This window comes from Symsagittifera roscoffensis, chromosome 10 (assembly GCF_963678635.1).
Source record: "Symsagittifera roscoffensis chromosome 10, txSymRosc1.1, whole genome shotgun sequence".
Lineage (NCBI taxonomy): Eukaryota > Metazoa > Xenacoelomorpha > Acoela > Convolutidae > Symsagittifera > Symsagittifera roscoffensis.
In genome coordinates this window covers 35,005,805-35,026,184 of record NC_087071.1, presented here as the reverse complement: position 1 = coordinate 35,026,184, position 20,380 = coordinate 35,005,805, and the positions used below count along the sequence as shown (strand labels likewise).

Sequence of the window (20,380 nt, the reverse complement as noted above, 5' to 3'; positions counted from 1 at the left end):
CTTTTCTTGTTTGTGCAACTCTTTCATGTCTCAAACTTGGACAAATCAATGTTAGAAAACAGCTTTTTTAACAGCCGTTAGAAATTTGAGGCCATTCGAGTACAAAATCCGACAAAAATTCCATTACTTAAGTTTTGCGCAACCCATTTTGGGACTTTGCGCGACTCATGTTACGACTTTGTGAGACCCATGTTGGGGCTTGGCGCGACACATGTTGCGACTTTGCGCGACCCTTGTTGCGACTTTGCGCGACCCGAATTAGCTAATAGGCGACTTTGCGCGACCCAAAATTAGCTATGTTGCGACTTTGTGCGACCCAAATTAGCTATGTTGCGACTTTGTGCGACCCAAATTAGCTATGTTGCGATTTTGAGCGAACCAAATTAGCTATGTTGCGAACTTTTGCGACTCAAATTAGCTATTTTGCGACTTTGCGCAACCCAAATTAGCTATGTTGCGACTTTGCGCAACCCAAAATAGCTATGTTGCGACTTTATACAACCCAAATTAGCAATGTTGCGGCTTTGGGCGACCCAAATTAGCTATGTTGCGACTTTGCGCAACCCAAAACAGCTATGTTGCGACTTTGTACAACCCAAATTAGCAATGTTGCGGCTTTGCGCGACCCAAATTAGCTATGTTGCGACTTTGCGGGACCCAAATTAGCTATGTTGCGACTTTGCGCGACTGAAGTCTCTCGCGGGATGATGGAATTTTGGTCACCGAAAGCCCATTGTTGCAGGTTGGAGGTGCAACCTGCAACAAAACTAAAACTCATTTATAGTCTAATGATATGAAAAACAGCCAAAGTTTTTGCTCTGAAAGACTATACACTCTTCCATAGAGAAAATTGTCATAATTTAGTGGTGATAGACTTCAATTGTTGGAATGGTCAGTTTTGCAGATTAGTTGATTCCAGGGATCTTGTTAATTATCCCGCCTATGTAACCATGTAACGAATATCCCCCTATAAAGAAAGAATTGAATATTTACGATTTTTGAGCATGTACGATTTTTGCACCTTGTTATCTATTCCCCCTCCCCTATTGCAATAGGGGGGAATAGTTAAAAAGATTCGATTCCAGTTCATTGTTAGACGATGTCAAATAGACATAGCCGAAAAGTCCTGAGAGAAACAATTGATCAGTGCTTCAATACAGTGATGAAATAATTTATGGTGTTAAAACTAATAAAACTTGAAATTTGAAACGCGTTTTTCTCAAATTGGGTTGATTGAAATTAATGAAAACCAGCCTGACTTAAAATTTGAACCAAGCTCACTTAAAACAATGAAGATCAATCTTGCTTAAACTTTTTACATTAATGGTATGGTGCATTTTTGGTTTTGAGTAGATTTACCCCGACCAGAAAAAGCGAAGAAAGTAGCTAAAGAAAGAAATGGTAAACATCTGCTCAGAAATCGGCTTTGTTAGAATCAGCTAAAAATTTAAAATGATCGAAGTTGTATCAGTAAAACGAATCAGTGTGATCATCATTTTGCTATTTATTTTTACATTGATGGTACAAAATTGCAAAACTTAGAAATTTGGGCGGAAAATGTAAAAAGTTTTTTTTGTCTATCAAAAATTACTCCAAGAGTTCTTGGTTTTTTAGTCAATCAAAAAATACTCCAAGTTTTTTTGTTTCTTTACTGACAAAGTTAAATCACTGCAGACCTCTTATGTTGCCCAACTAAATTAAGAAGGATGTAGTCTCCAAAAGTGGGCGCAAAAGGCTTTGAAAGTGTTTTTAATTTAAGAATTGGTGTCTTATAACGTAAGAATGACGTTTCACAACATAGGTTTATCGGTCTTTTTTAATCTATTTTATTGAGGATCTCAAGAAAAAAAAGCGCACGATCATTTGAGGCAAAGCATGACCTTTAGAATCAAATTCAACAGAAAAAAAAAGCATGTTAACGCAATATTTTGATATAAAAATTTTTGGTTGGACTAATAAAATAACAGCAACCCTTTGTTTTTTTCGAGGAATTGTTAAATTATGGAAAACAAATTAGCCGTTAGCAGAATTCGTTAGCCAGTGCCATGGGGGACTGATTGATTAAAAATGTATATACAAACTCTGAACAAACGTTTTAAGAGGCTTTCAGTCTCAGACTACACTCGTCGAGATCTGGCACAGATTACGAAAAAAATTATCCTAATAATTATTACTTTGAAAGGAAGAAAGTTGATCAAATAAAAATTTTACCCAAAATATGGCTGAGAAAAAATGAGAGTCAACAATAACGACAAACGTAGCAGCTCGGCTTGTTCTAACAGAAAATAAATTATAAAAACAGATTTTTTTCACTGTCGGTGGTGCTTCTTTGGCTTTTGTTTCTATAAATCAAAACTTTTCCATTTTCCTTTGACTTTTTTGATTGGTAAAAGAGGTCGTCGGCTGGAAAATTTTGCTTGGTTGATGTTAATTTCTTTTTTTGTTGTTCCGTAATTTCCCCGAAGTTCATTATTGACGAGCCATTTATTTAAAATTTTTTAATTTGGGTTATACCCCGTGGTGCTAACTTCTTTCAGATTTACAGTTTAGATGCGAACATGATCCACGAGCAGTTCAGTTTTGTGCCGAATGTGATCGCATCCGAGCGAACCGGAAAAGGCAATTGCTGCTTGTTCACTGACATCCTGTTTTCCAAATTAGCATTTTGCTTCGATTAGCCGACGTATTTGTCTGAACGCAAAAAACGTTGTTCACAGGATTTTGTTCGAATACGATTAACTGTTTTCGTTCACAACGTACGCTTTCGATCTCGGAAAGTTTTTTTGGTTATGTTGAATTTAAGAAACCATCAAACTATTGAAAATTTAAAAAATTATTATATTCCAAAATCTTTTATTCAACAACTGAAAGAAATATAATAACATACAGCTCTTTACATTTTTTGCGTTATTGATCAATAAAATAAAAAGAGTAAAGTCGTTCCATAGAGGGAGATGAAAACATTTTGAATTAGATTGAAATAATTAAGGCTTTGTTAGTGGTGAAAATGTATTATGAATCAATTTAAAAAGCAAGCTTTATTCGGTAAGAATTGCTCAATATGAATTGAAAAAAATTATTAAGAGCCAAAAGTTAGCTAATGGATGGGATCTATCTTTTATTTGTTATTTAATTGTACTGTTAAAATTAACTTAGCCCAAACAAGTGGGAAGACTCAAGGTGTCGTATACTCTAAGTTTAGAAGCATTGGCTTTCCAGAAAACCAATAGGTAGTAGCAAATAGTGTTGAGCTATCAATGGAACACCAAATGTGTGTGTAATCTAGTTGACCTATTCCTTCCATAGGGGAAATTGTTCTCTCCTCTCCTTCAGCCACCTCTGCCATATCTTTCTCTAAATTTATTTTGTAAACATGAGAGAAATCACCACAAAGATCTGAAGCAAACAAGTACCCTTCCGCAGCATCTGACTGCACACTTTCTTCAGATGGTATCCATACTAATGAATAAATATTCTCCATGCCAGAGAGTCGAATGTACTTGATGGATTTGGGCTGCAGTTTTTGAGATGTGTTTGAAGTTAATTTAGAAGTATGTGCAGATGTTGTTGCTGTTGTAGTTTGCTGTGAAGGCAAAGAGACCACTGCTATTGTTCTTTTATCAGAGACAAGTAACAGTGTGTTCTCATTCACCAATACTCTTTGACCAGAGCAACGAACGTTTAAACTGATATTGAGTTGTACAGTTTGTTGTCGGATATGACTACGATACAAAGTCACACTGTTGTATTCCCGCTCATCTCCTCTCAAATCCTCCACTACCACAGCCACTGTCTCGCCTACAGCACACAATCTCCAATAATATACATATTTTCCATTGAGTAGTCCCTCAGTGTCGAGTAGTTCTCTCTCCTCGATCAGTTCCTTGTTCTTCATTATGTCCAGCACTGCCACTCTCTTCACTCTGGTTCCCTTATTCCAAATCACACCATAGAGAGAGTTATTGCTGTCTAGTGTAATGTCACATAAATCGTTTTTTGCGTCTGAGTTCAACTTCATCTTCTTACTCACTTCAAACTTCCCATTTGGCCCGTTTAGTCTTAACACTGTTATAGTGGTATTAGCAAGACAAATCACTTCTTTCGTGGCAGTATTGTACACAGCTCTACTACACTCAATCTTCTCATCTCCAATCGCACTCTTTGTAACTCGCACCAACTCTTTCTTTTTTCCTCTTTTCAAAGTCGAAGCCACATTCTTATTCGGTTGAACTGGAGTCGTATTTCCATTGTCACCTCCTCCAACTGCGCCCAATAGCTCCTCGGAGACTGGCGTTTCAACTCTGCTGCTCCCTCCTCCATCAAGCGTCGATGAGGAGCTATGAATCGATAAGCGATCATAATCGCTGTCAAAAGAATCCCCTAAGATGCTTCTCTGCTTTCTTTCAAGTTCTTCAAGTTCGGTCAAAATTGTTTCTTTAAATTTACGAACATCCGTGATGTGATTTTGAACCAGATTGCGAACAATGTCTGATTTCTGCTCAAGCTGATTGGCTGTGCTAGTTTTCAAAACTTCGTTTTGTTTATTTTCTGCAATCTGCGCCTGTTGGACGATCGCCTTCCAGTCCTCCAAAATGCGGCTCATTTTTTGACAGTCTTTCTTGTTTTCGACAATTCGTTTTTGGATCTCTTTTTGAGGCTCTAGATTGACCTTGATGAATCCTACATTATGTTTGCGATAGTCATCTTCATCGTGTTCGTTCTTCCAACATTCCTCGCATAGCTCCACTTCGCAGATGTGGCAGAAGTAGCGAACTGTGGAAGTTGGGTGTTTCTCACAGTAAACGACCGAGGCGAAATCAGAATGAGATCGGATTGAAGATGCCACTGAACTAGCAGTATTTGGCCTTTCTAAACATGAAAAAAAAAGTTTTCAAAACAAGTCATGATAACAATAACAGTTTTCAGTTTTCAGTTTTTTTTAAATTTCCTACTTTTTTGGTTAATTGTTTCCGTTTAAACCGTTTGGATGTACATTAGCGGTGAAGAAATCTCTCAGTGACAGTTTGAGTACATCAAACTTGAAAAAATCTGCCACGGAAAAAAAACGGTCAAAACACCTGAAAACTTGACTACAAAAAAAAAGACAACTACAAATTTGAAACTATTTTTTGAAACCGTTTTTTTTGCATTTTTTGTAGCTTTCAACGTAATTTTCTACTGTAAAACCACGTCCATCAGAAAAAGTTTTACAGAAAATTGTCCTAAATGCCCATCTGGAGGTTCCTCATTCGACAAAACAAGCATTTTTTGAGACGTCTCAAAAAGGCCAAAATAAAAATTTTAATACGGATGATGTTGCAGTACCACCAGTATCATATATTTTACGATCCTCCTTTTGTTTCGTTCCAGCAGAACATGTTAGTTTCATTTAACATCTTGATTAAGAAAAACATGTCTAGGAATGATTACTTTCAAAAACAACCAACTATGTAAATTGAACTGCTGTAGCACCATTTATTTATTTTTGTTTCATTTAGCTTTCTATAAAGTTTTAGTTGAAATAACTTCTAAATCGATCGGGTGATCTGTCAATTGGCACTGATTCGTATTTCTGTAGAATGTAAATCTTATTTTTTCTTTGAACTTTTATCAAGATGTGACGAGTTCAATTTTTTAGGCATTGAATTCCATTCTGTAATGCAGCATCTTGACCCTGACGCTTTGCCTTTTTGTTGTTTAGTCGACTCTGGGGTATTGCCTGTAGTGTTCTCTCGTTTTCATGCAAATTAAATGTTTTGTACAAAAAATCACATTTTCGGCTCTTGTATTTTTTCAAGCAATCGAAAAAATTGAGAAGACTCATTTTCGCTATCAGTAGTTTTAAAAGAGGTGTTTTTTATTGTATGATCACGTGCTCCATCAAACTTCCTACAACAAAACCAGACTTTGATACCCAATTTTGTAGCTTATTGATTCTGCTCATTCGTATAATTTGTAAGTTCTTAAAGAAAACTTTGCTTTTTCTTGTCTGGAATAAAACTAAGGACTTGAAAAAACTAGTCCGAACCTTAAAGAAATTTATGTTCCTAATAAGGTACAGATTCATTGAGCAAATTTGCTTAAAATATTGATAACTTGAGTTGAAAAACTTAAATCTTGATTCAAAAAGTTTCTAGATGTCTCCCCGAAAACAAAACTTCTATTTTGTGATTTTAAAGGAAAAAAACGGAGACTACACCAGTTTCAAAAATAACTAAAATTAACTTTTTTTATTGGAATTCAAAGAGATACGATTTGTTCCATAAAGACATAGAGGTCATCCAGCTATTTTTAAGAGTAATCTTGCAATAAATTGTAGAATTTCTGGTTCAAATTGGACTGGTATCATCTGCAAACTGAATCGTTTAAAGTTGAAAGAAAGTCAAAAGCATAGAGAAAGAAAATTTCGTTTTTATTTTTTTTTACCTTGATGCATTCAATTTTGACAGTTGTAGGTGTTTACCCGTTGCTAAATTTGAAGATCTAATGCTCCATGATGTATATTCATAGGACCAGTAGTTTGTTTCACTTTGTAAGCTATCAAGGGACAGAAATACTTCTTTTCAAGTAATTTGTAATTGCCCGAGTTCGAATGAAGTTTAACAGGGAAAATTTTTCCCTGACCCTTGAAAGATTTCTTTTTTGTGTTTAACGCGGAAACTTCATTTGTAGTTCTGCGAAAGCTCGCTTTAATATATTTGCTAAATAATAAAGATCAGTTACTCGTTTGTCTAAAACTGAATAAGAAAAACTTGTTTTTGTGAGATTATGATTTTTCTCATCTTTGAGTTAATAAAATTTCGGTGTTCTCTGATTTTTATCTTTTTCTGAAAAACTGTTCTGGGATAACTTTTCTCAGTGTTTTTCAAAAGTCTAGTTACAAGGTTTCTTTGCCTTCCTATAAAATATTTGATTTGCATCTGTTCAATCATTTTAAAAAATTGTTGAAAACCATTGTTTTTCCTTGATCATCTGCTTAATGTATTTTGTTAACCACGGTTTCCTAAATTATTGCAGTTTTTTAATCCAATTGTTTTTGTTTTCAATAAATGAATGCTTGTCCAAACTAATTTTTTTCAAACAAATTATCAATGAAAGCGGAAAATATGTTTTGTGCATCTAATTGCTGGTATATGATAGACCAGTCAGTATGACCTCAAATAAGTTTTTGATCTCTGAAAAACAAAAAAATTTCGGAAATTTCAACGTTATCGACACTAAAAAGCAAAAAAATCATCTATTGTTTTGTAAGCTGACGTTTTTTTTCAAGTTAGTTCATCTAAGAAAACTCTACAAAAGATTTTTTGAGACAATATGAAACATTCAAAAGTACTTTTGTGTCAAATGGTTGACTTTTTTCCAACCAGATTGATTCGAAGATAGTTTTTTTTTTCATTGTCTTCAGGTCATCCTTGTTTTTGACGATATAATTTTTTGGGGCTTAAATTTCAACACCACCACCCGTGCTAACTCTTGTCGACTTTGCTCTGCATGTGCAGCAAGAATTAAACATGAGACTGAGAAACTTTATATCTGTTATTTGATTTTCATAGCCAATTTCAAGTGACAAAGAAAAAACTGTTCCCTGGTATTTTTTCTGAAATTTTTTCTGCTCATCAAACACTTGTGATGTTTTGTAAAAAAAACTACAGTTTTTTCCATTCTTATTCGATCCAACAAGTTCTCAAAAAATTAGTTTTGCTCAAATTTGGAGGGCCAGGGTATACTTTACTATCTCCTCATAATATATAGCATTTAATTTGTTAAAAATCTCCCGGAATATAAACAAAAGTTGCCTGTAACTGCTAATCTTAAACAAAAAAAATCTTTTGTTGCAACAGAGGCCATTGCGAGGCCTAAAGTAAAAAAATATCATCAAAGTAGAAAAAAACTAAAAAACAAAAAAAGTTGGTCTCTTCACAAGGATCACAAAAATTTCTGTTTGAAAAGTTGTTTCAAAAATTCAGAACCGAACGAGTTATTATTTTTTTCAAAACTTTTGTATAATTAAAAAGACTAAATTCTTCATTTATTGGTTTTTTGCGTGATAAACGTGGTCAAATTTATTTTAAAAACTCATCAATATTCTTGATCATCATTATGATTGAGGCGAAATAAGCACATTGAAAGCCATTTCAAGCCGTTTTTCGACAAACGTATTGAAAACTTTATAGCGGAATGATGTTTTTGAAAACGTGTAAATTACGCCTGTGTTTCAAAAAACAGATCAAAAATAGACATGAAACTATGAAATAGCATTTGAAAATAAAAACAGGGTTACTGTGCAAGTAGCACAAATTGTTAGAGTTACGTGTCGTTTTGATATTAGAGTCGTTTTTTTGGCGTGGTATAAAAAGATCTGAACGAAATACTAGAACTTCTGTTTTAGGCCATTTTTTGAACAACTTACTGAAAGTTTCATGACAAAATGATGCGTTTAGATCTTTGATGATCTTTCAAACAACAGATTGAAAACAGATAAAAAACTATGAATTAAGAAATATAAATTAAAACCAGTATTGCCTATTACTGTGCAAATAGCACTGATTTTTTTTTCAATTAAGCGTCGTTTGTTCTGCGTAGTATGATAAAAAAAGATCTGATTGAACAACCAGAACAACCAGAACAACCATAATTGAGAGTCGTAGTAAAACAGGCAAATTGAGGAAACAGTTTCATTAGAAAAATTACCAAAAACGGGAAAAAATGGCATAAAAAAGTTTGAAGTTCAAAAGAAAAGTTGAAATTTTTCAAATTTTGTTTTTGAGGTTTTTGGTCTTTTTGATACATACTGAGGCGCCAAAAACGCCTAACCCTAAGCCAACTTTAATTGAATAAAACTAAATTTTCCAGGCTGAAGTTAAGCATAACTACGCTATTGTAATTGAACAAAAAATCAAACTTAACTTGGTGCGAATCAGACTAAAAGGTCTTTAATATGATATATCACTCAACCCAGTCCAAAGATTATTTGTGATACCTAAGTTTTTGTGAAAAACAAAAAAAGAAAAACCTAAAACACCTCCGAATATATAGTTCGTCCTCATTTTAAATGTGAAACTGATTGTGAAAATTAGACGATACAGTTTGATGGAGCTGCTACATATTATAAAGAGAAGCACAGGCCAAAAAATGCAATCAATGTTTTTTTTGAAAGTTCAGCATGAAAAACAACTATGTCATCTTACATGATTTTTGTATTAGAAAAAATTATAATAGAAAAATTATGATAGAAAATTTTTATTATAGAGTGAGGCCAAACTGTGCACTTGGATAGGCGCTCAATTTTGTATCTGTATGAGCCTGGATTCCAGAAACTAATCTTTAAACATGTTCCAAAATGTAAGTGAATTACATTTACAAACTTTCCGTGGATTTCGCGTACAAACAACTGTAACAAAAATTTTGTCGGAACATTTGTTGTGTCGCCGATTCTGCAACAAGCGAATATAGCCAGTTATTTTTGACTCCGGAACTATAAGTGAATTCCGCAAAAAGTAAGTGAAATCCGAAAAGGTAAGTGGAATCCGCAAACTGTAAGTGGATTCCGAATTTTGTTTTTTAATGAATTTGCATATGAAAATTTAAAAGCTAGAGCTGGAATTTCTATTTTTATCAATGAGAAATTTAAAAGCAAGGACATTGTCAGTGGAATCCACGAAAAAATCTTAGAACCTTCGTTAACTAAATTGGTAGATGTCATCTTTTAGTATTTGGGACACGTATCCCAACAAACAGTTTTTGGGATCATAGTTTTGGAAACACAACACCGAATAAATTCATTGTTTGGAGTCACTGGATTAGAGTGTTTAGAAACACAACGCACACAAAATCGCCATTTTATAATAATTTTTGAGATTCCATCGATCCCAAATATTGGTCAGTATTCAGGATTGATGGATTTCCAATTACTGGAATAATATGGAATAAATATGGAATAAATTCATTATTTGGAGTCGGTGCGTTGAGAGTGTATAGAAACAAGGTCAGTCGACGAATTAGGTCAGTATTTGGGATTCCATCGATCCCAAATACTGGTCACTATTTGGGATTCCATCATTCCTAAAAAGTGAAGCTGGGTGTTTGACAGAAATTGAGATCGAACATTACATATATATACATATATCTAAACGAAATCCCCAAACAAAATGCGGATTCCACTTACAATTTGTGGATTCCTGTTACAAGTTGCGGATTCCGCTTAAATTTGCGGAATCCGCAACAGCTCAATTTAATTATACACATGTTTTATTATTTGGTTGCGGATTCCACAAACGGTTCTGGATTCCGCAAAAACGGTTGCGGATTCCGCAAATTCGTCTATTTTTGCAGCGATTTTGAGCGGTACAATTTTTTAGGTATTTGTTTGTGGAAACCAAAACAGCGAGGAAGACCAAAGAAAAGTAGCAATGTTGCGGAATCCGCCACAAATCTGATTTTGGCCTGTTGCTTAATCCGCTTACAATGCACAGACGCACATTTCGGCCTCGTAATGTTTTTTGTCTTCTTGCTAAAAAAACGAATAAACAGCTGAAAACAATATTTTGTCACGCCCGCATTTTTTGAAAGTCGGAGCAATTACTTGCCAAGTGTTTTCAGGCTCGAACTTTTTTTTCGGCAAAGCAATACTACTACCCACCAAACTTTGCACTTTATTCAACCAATACACATTCAGATTTTTTATCGATTTTTTTTCAAGTCTTTTAATCCGAAATTTGCTTTGTTTCTATCGAGCAGCTGCTAAAAGTTGCCTTCAAATTGCGTTAAAACTAATACTCTGAGATAGCAAGGAGCAATTTGGCTGGCATCTTTTTTTAAATGAACAAACCTTGTTCTGGGGGTGGCAAGACAATCGAGTTTCTGTCCAAAGCAGATGCAGGTCTGCAAGGGTAATCCTCAAATTTGAGTTTAAGGCGTCGCCTGGGTGACACTTTGTGGCTTTTGCATTTCTTATTTGGACATTGCTGCACTGTCTTTGAAGCAAGGTCCATAGCACAACTCTTACAAAGACAATGTCCGCATGGGATTTCAAAGGTATCTTCTGTGTAATGGAAGGTTTTCTTGCATCCCGGGCATTCAACAGAAACATCATCGTCCACGCCGAATTGAGGCATGCGTCTATATGTTGCCATGGTTGTTGAATGGTACCTCTTTCTGTAATGAGGGTGTGAAGACAAAGATGAGTTTGATTTGAAGTTTGCAAAGGGTCAGAATTTGCGGTAGAGTTCGGAAAAGGCGCTAAACAAACATCACATTATTGATTTACTATTATCGGATTTTTGAAAAAGTTTTGAGCAGTTTTTGATTTGACTTTCTCGGACACGTAATTAAACTTGACGACTGCTTTTTGGACCCCAGAGCATTTTAGGTTGTTTTTCGGCTTATTTTTCAGTATTACGGAATGCTAGAAGTTCAGACTCTTAAAGGGTCGATTCTGTGTATGCATTTGAACGAATACATTAAAGGAGAATTTCGAGGTATTATTTCAAAAAAACTTAGCTAGAATTTAAGAGGTTTTGAACGGTTTTGAACGGTTTGATACTTTCTTGTCTTTAAAAACGCTCAAACCGCTCAAATCTTGAGAGATTTTTGAGCGGTATTTCAAGTAGGGTTACGAAACGTTCATATGTGTTTGCCATCTCAAAAACTGTATGCCTAAAATTGATTGAAATTTTGTCAAAAAACGTTATCGAGGCTCGTAGAATTTCATTGAATATAAGACTTGCTTTCCATGAAAAGACTAACCTTCAAAAAGTTTGTACTTTTATATTTCCACGCTTTAAAATGCACCACTTTGAATTGTTTCAGTTCTCTTTTTTAATCGGGTTATTAAAAAATTGCTGTTTTATTATGTAACGCCTAAGATTAGGCATTCTTTAAATATGTATGTATATCAGGCGTTATGTAATAAAACAGTCATTTTCTTGCCAAATACTTTTTGAATGATTTAGTGGATCTGCTCAACAATCCCCCCACCCCTCCTCTGGCATCTATGAAGAAATGCCACCCCTTTCAGGGGCGGATCTAGGATTTTCTCGAGGCGAGGGATTTTCAAAAAAATGTCAAAAATTTTGTCGACCTTTTTTTAGGTCGACTTATTTGATTCTCCGAGCTCTCCAAAACCATCAGAAAAACCTTATTGAAAAAACAGGCCAAAAAGGCGTTCGTAGGTACTTTTTGGAAATTTTTGCCTAAAAAACATGTGTTTTTTGTCGAGAGCTCCCCCCTCAAAATTGGCATATTTTGGAGCCTAGGCGCCTTTGGAAAAATTTTAGGGTCAGTCAGCCAAAAATGAATATCCCAAATTAGTACAAAGGGGGACTCAAAATAGTAACTTAATCTAATTAACAATTATCCCCCTCTATCTTGAAATTGAAATGGGTATTGTTAAGTAGATCCAGTTTAGTTTGCAGCTGACGCTTAATCGGCTGAGATAGATTGAGGGTTATTTCTCCCAAATTGAAGTATAATTGACAAGCTAGTCCCAAATATCTTGGCGAAAATGATCACAGTTAAAATATTGTTTTTATGCTAAGCCCATGATTAATACTTTTCAGAGGATAGTAAAAACATTCCATCAAAGATTGCTAGTTTAATGATCGAAAATCGTCTGAAAAAGAAAAATAAATTGAGCTTGAATATTCCTCATTTTTTTAAATGGAACAAAAAAGATAAAAGAAACAGAGAAAACACTGGGAAACATTACTTGTGTTTGGTACGCGGTTTTGAATTTCTTGCGACTTCTGGGTTGCGGGCACCAGCGGATTTAGGAGGGGGGAAGGAACGGGGGGCTAACCACAACCCCCCCAAACCACTCAGGGATTCGACCCCCTGCCGACCCAAAGGGTCCTTTTGTACTAATTTGATATCCATTTTTGGCTGACTGACCCTAAAGTTTTTCTAAAGGCGCCTAGGCGCCTAAATATATCAATTTTGAGCGGGGAGCGCGCGCCGAAAAAACGAAATTTACGGTCAAAATTTTCCAAAAAGTACCTAAGAACGCTTTTTAGGCCTATTTTTTCATAATGTTGCTTGCGGAGCAGAATAGTTGGCCAAAACAGGGGTCTTTTTAGTGCTTTGGAAAAGCTCGAAAATTTTATTTAGTCCCAACCTAAAAAAATCGAAAAAGTTTTTGAAAGTTTTGGGGATTGTTTTTTTAGATCAATTCTTTTGTGTTTTTAAAAAATCTGTACCGAAAACTAAAACCAAAAAAGATTCAAAAAACACTAAGAAGTAACGGTCGAATATCTTGAAACTTCGCATTAAATGGGCAGTTTTTGAGCGCTGCACCATCTCAAATGTCGTATAACTTAAAATTCGTCATAATTAACCATCATTGCGAACTTGCGAATAAATACTGTACAATCGGCACGAATGATTTAATTGGACCTATCGTGCTTTCGGGTAATGGCGCTCTGGAGCTTGCTAAATTTTATTTTCAACTTGCTTCCTGTTGGCTACCTAATATGCACCCACTTATTTTTTGTGCCATCTACATTATCTTTTTCAAAAACGCTTCATTGGTACTCACTTTTCGTCAAAAGAAATGGTAAAGGGTGAGAAGAGAACTAATTGAATAAAACTGGATTGATAAGAAGATAAAAATCGGCTCCTCGAGTTCTTAAAAGCAAAAATTCCAGTACAGTTTTCACAATCAAGAATTTAGGACTTCAAAGTTCATGGAGCTTATAACTAAAGTATTTGTTTTTGTGAGCATAAGCCAAAAGAATTAGATTTTGAGCATTAATGATACAAACAAGTTATTTTTTTCTCAACTAAACCAGAAAATTAGTTTCAACAGTTAAAAATTTGTGTATTTGGGTGATTGCTTGAGATTTGAACAAATTATCAATGTGTTTTTATTTTTGAAATTATGCTCAAATAATAATAAAAGTACAATCTGTTGTTCTGAAAATAAATTTTGCACGTTCGTTTTTTGAAAACTACAACAAAACTAGAGGGTGTGATAAATCGTGTTGAGACTAAACTAAGCTTATATCTGATGATCAACGTGGTCTTTGAATGTTTATTTGGTTTTGTATACAGTTGGTTGTAATTTTATTCTGAACACAGTATTGTATCATCAAAACTCGAATAAGTGTATTTTCAAAACTATATTGAGCCATAATAAAAATTTTATTCCAGAAGTTTGTTTTTGCTTCAATGAGCTAAATGCATGATAGTTCATTTTAAAATTTGCTGAAGAATCTTTAAGAGCGGCTAAATTTTTTTACCATGCATTATGAAAAAGTTTTAACAACTTAAGCAAACGTTTTTTTTTAATATAAATGAGTGTTCGAAAAATTTAAACATTTACAAATCATCAGAAAAAACTTGTTCAACACAGGCTGGTTTTCGAAATTACAGAAATTCTGGGCTTTTTTCCTTTTGGCTTTTTTTCCTTTCCCCGAATATCTCATAAACAATGATTTCTTGGTGTAACGAGTGGTTTAACAAGGTTGAGTATGGAGACCATATATGTTTGTCATGGCCTGATGATTCCGAATGCTAAATTTCCTAACAAAACGACAAAGTGAACAGAAAACTTACACTAAAAAATTTGCAGGTGGGGGTAAAAGGAAAAAGAGCCTTCCTTTTTCCCCACCAGCAAACTTTCTCTAGTAATTTCTCTGTTTTCGTCGTCCGATTGCTACAAAACAAGGCATGCAGACTGAAAAGGCTGTGGCAAACACTTTTGGCCTCATGTCTAATCTTGTAAAACTCCAGTTACGCCAGAAAATTGTTGCTTATATGAGGCGGGGAAAAAAAGAGTCAAATCTTGTTTTTCATAGAAAAAAAATACATTTTTTTTCATGCATGCATGACTCCAACTGGTCATTGTTCAGTTTTTGAAGAAAGTGACGGAATTTTGGTGCTCGGTTTTTTTCGTTAGAGTAATTTCGAGTTTTTTATTAAGCATTTTTGGCTATGTTTGTTTCGTCATCTGAAAGTTTTTAATTATTTGAGCTCAAAATTTGAAAAAACATCCGAACTGTGATTATGTTTTGTTACGTTAAAGTTTTTTTAGAAATTGACAATTTGACCAAGTTACACAATGACGGCCGGAGCAAACATTTACTCCAAAATAGAACTTCTTAAAATTGAAATGAGTCTTGCTATTTTGTGCCTTTCGAGTAATGTAAATAATTCTTGTATTTGAAGATATCCAGCTGAAAAATATTTTGGCGTCCGTCGTATCCGTCGCAACTTTGTCGGGTAACGTCAATTAGATTGTTTGGCATGTTGCTTTCAAATTTTAGTGAGAAAAATTCGTTTATGTTAAGAGGTGCTGTTTTGGAGGATTTTGCAAAAGTCTCCCGAGATCTTTGTCAGAAAAGTGGCAAATTTTAAAATCTTTTGCAAGACTTTTGCAATTAATGCAAGATATTTCTCAATGATTGATAGGCAAAAAAAAATTTTTCTTCGTTTTGTTTCTGTAATTTTGTCTAATTTGTTTTTATTTGAAAAATTTAATAATGAGATTTTCAAATTTCAAGAAAAAAACAAATGCCAATGAACAAAAAACAATTCTGCGCGTATCCTGGCAAAAACTTGAACGCTCCGGTTTTTTTCATAGGTCTATACAAAGATGTTTACTAGAAAATCTTTTCTATGATATTTAAAAAAAGTTAGATTTTATCATGAAAAATTATCTCCCACGTGCTATTTAAGTACTAAATGATCAATTTTGCAAAGAGCAAACTAGTAAAAATACCAAATACAATTTAAATTATTTCCTTTTCCTTGCTAATTTAACTTCATTAAATCTAACATTAAACCAAATTAAAATCTGTTTCCGTTAAAATTTGTTTGATCGACATTTTCATAGACGTCTCCTTACACCATCCCGGAGAATGCCGACACCAAAAATGCTCGAAAATGGTCTCTAGCAACATACTCTGAGAGCGTTTGCATTGCTTACGGGACATTAGATTTGGAGTAGGGACCTGTCGGCCCTTTGAGTATTGCGTCTAGCAAAAAGAGATCAATCAATTATGATAGTTGATAATGTTAAAAAATCTTTTTTGTTTTTGAACCGTCTTGATTTGTCTGAGAATAATGGCCATGTTCATTAGTAGTCTAGTCTGTTTAAACATTTGGTTGCAAACTGAAGGCCAGATTTTAGCAAAGTCACTAAAGTTCAAATTTTTTGCAGCAAAAATTATGTCGTTTCTTTGATTTCAACCGACTTTTTGTCTTCTCTTTGATTGATTAACCGCTTTTTTCATTTATTTGATTCCCTTTTCTTTAATTTTTATATGGTATCTTATTTCGTGGGCACTTGTATAACGAGGTAAATTTTGGACTGGTATTTTATCGGCTGGTATCTTCTCGTTCGGGTATCTTAAGGTAAGGGATCTTTTGTCATGTAACCTAAAGTTCCTTTTTTCAAGAGCAACCTTTTTTCTAGAAAATACTGGGAGTTTTAGAACTAGCCTGTTCCAAATACCTTCATATAGAAAACTGGAATGAGATAACTTCTAGGTCAGATTTTTATGTGCAAGCAAGTTTCTGCCAGTTCTTAAGACGAAAACTTTTCAAGGCCAAAAATTCTCAATGCGTGTGCTGAACAAACAATTTAATGCCGTTTACACAAATTCTCTGTCTACCAATGAATCAACGTCTAGCAGGAGCCGACTCGCCAAAACGAGCCTACATGAGAAAAAACGCGAATACTGCCTGAGATAATTTGAAATTTTATGTTGCCTTGATCGAAATTGTCACCCCACAACCCCACAATTTACCGAGAGATCAGCCAGCATAGTTTTTATTGTTCCGACTTTCGATACAAAAGTAACGGAATATTTGTGCTCGGGGTGGGTTTTTTTTTCTTCAGACAAATTTCGACTTTTTAACTAGCCCTTTTTGACGGAATTTTTTTACATCATTCGAAAGGTATTGTTGTCCTGAGCTCAAATTTGAAAAGATATTTCACCTGTGATCATTTTTCGTAAAGTTACGGGGGTTTAAAGATTGCCATTTTGGCCGATTTGGGACAATTAACGCGCAATATATTTCGCGCTATTAACGCGTAAGCGGAGAGTTAATCCGTCCTATAAATCGTTCCAAATTGGTTGAACGAAGATTATTTGCCATAATTGATTTGTTACAAGGAACGAAATCTCCCTTTTTGTTTTTTATATGGCGTGTGGGGGGATGGTTTTCATAAAAAAATTCAAATTTTAGAAATTTTTTTTTGATTTTGTTTTATTTCATTGAATTTTTTAATGTGTTTACTGCTCCATAAACCTTAAAAGGCAGTCGGAACATTCAGGGCTTCGCCCTGATACGAGCTGTCTTGTTGTTTTTATTTTGCGTGTCGGCAAACAAATTATTGGTGCTTTATTAGAGAGCAAGCAGTTCGAAGATGGTCAGGTCTTTAACGATGATAGTAAAGGTAAGCAACGGACTATAAAACAAGTAGACAACAACTATTCACGATTCCGAGATTATTTAAGTGGACATTAGCAATATCCAGTTCATATAAGTATATATCGAGTTTGTTCGTAAACATAATAATTTAGCCGAATTAGGAGCGAATTATAACACTAGGACCAGTAAATGGCGAAAATAAGCGATTTGACTATAATTATGGCAAAAAGAACTACATGACAAATTTCGAACTTTCGAGAAGAAACTGAGCAATTTGCAGTTGCTTTTTGTAACTCAGACTGGTGATTTATCGAACAAGTTATATGAAACAAACAATTTAAATGACCAAAACGCGAATAAATAATAATAGGCAATTGTGCATCCCTATACTCCCAAAGCATATCTACAATGCGGTTTTGACGTGGGTCGACTGATTTATGTTTGCCACTGATTTCTGGTTTGTGTCAATTCTCGATTAGTTTCCCAAAATAACCGTCTTCAATGGTAAGCAACAGACAAGGATTTGAAAAATGACCATTACAAGGAACCACTCAGAAAACACTCAATAGGCAGGCGGATTGGAACCTGATCTAAACTATATTTTATGATTGGATAAATTAAATGTTTTACCAATGTAAAGTATTTAATATTAACCAATCATGATCCATCTAACTAACAACCCACTTATTTGTAAGTGCTGAAGTTACTTGTAATTTCAGCACCAGAGAGATTTGAATTTAACTTAGAAATTAGTTGGACTCTCCCGAGCACTTCAGCAGCCGCAATAAACCAGTATACCCTAGATCTATTGAGCCTAGCAGAGACTAGTTAAACAACCTGAGACTAGATAGTATAAGAGTAAGATTAGGATCGGTATTAGACTAAGAAGTTGCACGAATCTATCCGGCCGAAAATAAGATAGCGTGACGAGCAGACGGTGTACCCTATCCGAAATTACTCTATGAGTTATACACCCCAGTCCTAACTCATCTGGTGCGACCATAAGTCTCGAACAAGACCTTACTAGATTAGAATTAACCAAAAATAGATTAGAAATTAGACAAAAACATTTACAAAATGTTATACGACAATAATTTAATTGAAATGTCTCTCCGACTCAATAGATCCGAGCCAATATTCCGAACCATAATAGAACTACCCGGAATTGGAAGAAGACATCGAACCAAAGACGACATACGACAAAGTAGAAACTTGCCGTATAGTTATATGATAGTTCGGCAAAAGCCAGAACAAACTTTTATATTTCGAATACTACTTGCAATGAATTTAGATTTCCATTTGCAAACATAAAACCTTGAAGTAAACCTTCAAAATCATTTCAGGCGCTAAACAAAATTAATATTATACAATAACGATTGATAAAAAGATCTAAGATCGTTTTCCTAAAACTCTGCAGTATTATACAAAACATGTTTGAAAAATATTTATTGGAAAATAAAAATAAAAATTAGTAGCATGACAATAAATGGTTAGTAATCATAAATCATCTTGTTGTTCCAGCTTCATCACCTAAAACATAACAGCAATCATCAACTCACTAATATCATCAAAACACTAAATCTTTCCTTTACACAAATTTAAAAATTTATTAAAATTTAAAGTCACTTAATTTTAAAACCAGATCATCAAGGCTTATCCTTGGATCTTAAATCATTTTCTACCTAATTAAATTTTAAATTTGATCATCAAGGCTTATCCTTGGATCAAACAGAACAACTTTGTTCTCCCCCACCAACTTAAAGTGTCTAACGACCTCAAACGTCGATTCACTACCCAACCCTTTCTAAAAACCCAGGACTAATAGAAATTTTTAAACAAAACTAATCATTCAAATTAGGATAAACAGTGAAGAACTTCGGTTATTCATCCTTCACTTGACCCCCCCTCTTACCAGACCCAGGATAAATCTTAGGCTTAGTAAGTTTAAAATAGTATCTAACGAACTACTCGCGTTCTAATTATACCTGAACCTTGTGGATCGATTTACTATTCTCCAACCCTTGAACACAATCACTACCCCTAAGTAAGATTAAGTAAGTTAACACCTTAGCTTATACTAGTCACGAGAAAGTAAAAATCATTCTTCGGAATCGATATACTTTTCTCTCCAACCCTGAACAAATAGACCCAGGTTAAGCTAACCAAAAAATCGTAAGAACTAACAGTTTAGGAAAATAGAAATCATTTAACAACTTTTTGCATCCGTCATTCTAAACCTTATGTCATTTAAAAACCTAGGAAATAAACAAACAATCATTTTACACAATTGTGAAATAGATAACAAAAAATACGACCTTGTAATCACACCTCATACACAAACAGTTGGATACATTCGCACAAAACGACAAACACTAAAGAGAAAAATAATAACTAAACAAAGACAAATAACACGAAAAAGATTTTCAAAAAATCGAAACGCATTTTCAGAATCAGAAACCAACAGTTTAGACGAACTTTACAAACTAAAAGAATCAATAGATAAAAATTACCCACTTCACGATCAATTATATTTTTCTGACTCAGAAATAACTTCAAATTCATCACAAAGAGGAAAAAGAAGAATAAAAAAACAGTACAAACAAAAACCAGTACATCTATACAATTGGAATCAACCAATTCGACACATTAATAATTACATATTAACAGTCATCGAACGAAAAAATGAGTTCAACGCACACCCCAGGTGACGAAACTCCAGATGATGATGAAATCTTTCCTTTTATAGTAGATGCAGATACCGATAGAGGACAACACATATTTTGTCAAAATTTACTCGTAAATTTATTTGAACCCGGAATCAGTCCATGTAAAACAGAGTTCCCCGATGTAAAAATCAAAAGACAAATCATAGATCACTATCTAAAAGATATATGCAACATAACACAGCAGTATGGAATCTATTCTATAGAATTCACTTCCCCAAACCATAATAATAGAACATATACTATTCAAACAGACGATCTTGATTTAGAATTTTCAAAAGTTT

General features: G+C 34.3%; 1 protein-coding gene across 1 annotated transcript; it reads right to left on the bottom strand.

Annotated features, from left to right (window-relative positions):
- Window positions 1–631: 631 nt before the first annotated feature.
- LOC134855044 (uncharacterized) lies at window positions 632–13,970 on the bottom strand. The gene is made up of 4 exons (XM_063871424.1): window positions 13,532–13,970; window positions 10,829–11,238; window positions 3,292–4,869; window positions 632–756 (listed from the first exon to the last, which is right to left on the bottom strand). Exons 2-4 carry the CDS (start codon window positions 11,130–11,132, stop codon window positions 632–634), a joined length of 2,007 nt encoding a protein of 668 aa, XP_063727494.1. The 5' UTR covers window positions 11,133–11,238; window positions 13,532–13,970.
- Between the last annotated feature and the right edge of the window lie 6,410 nt (window positions 13,971–20,380).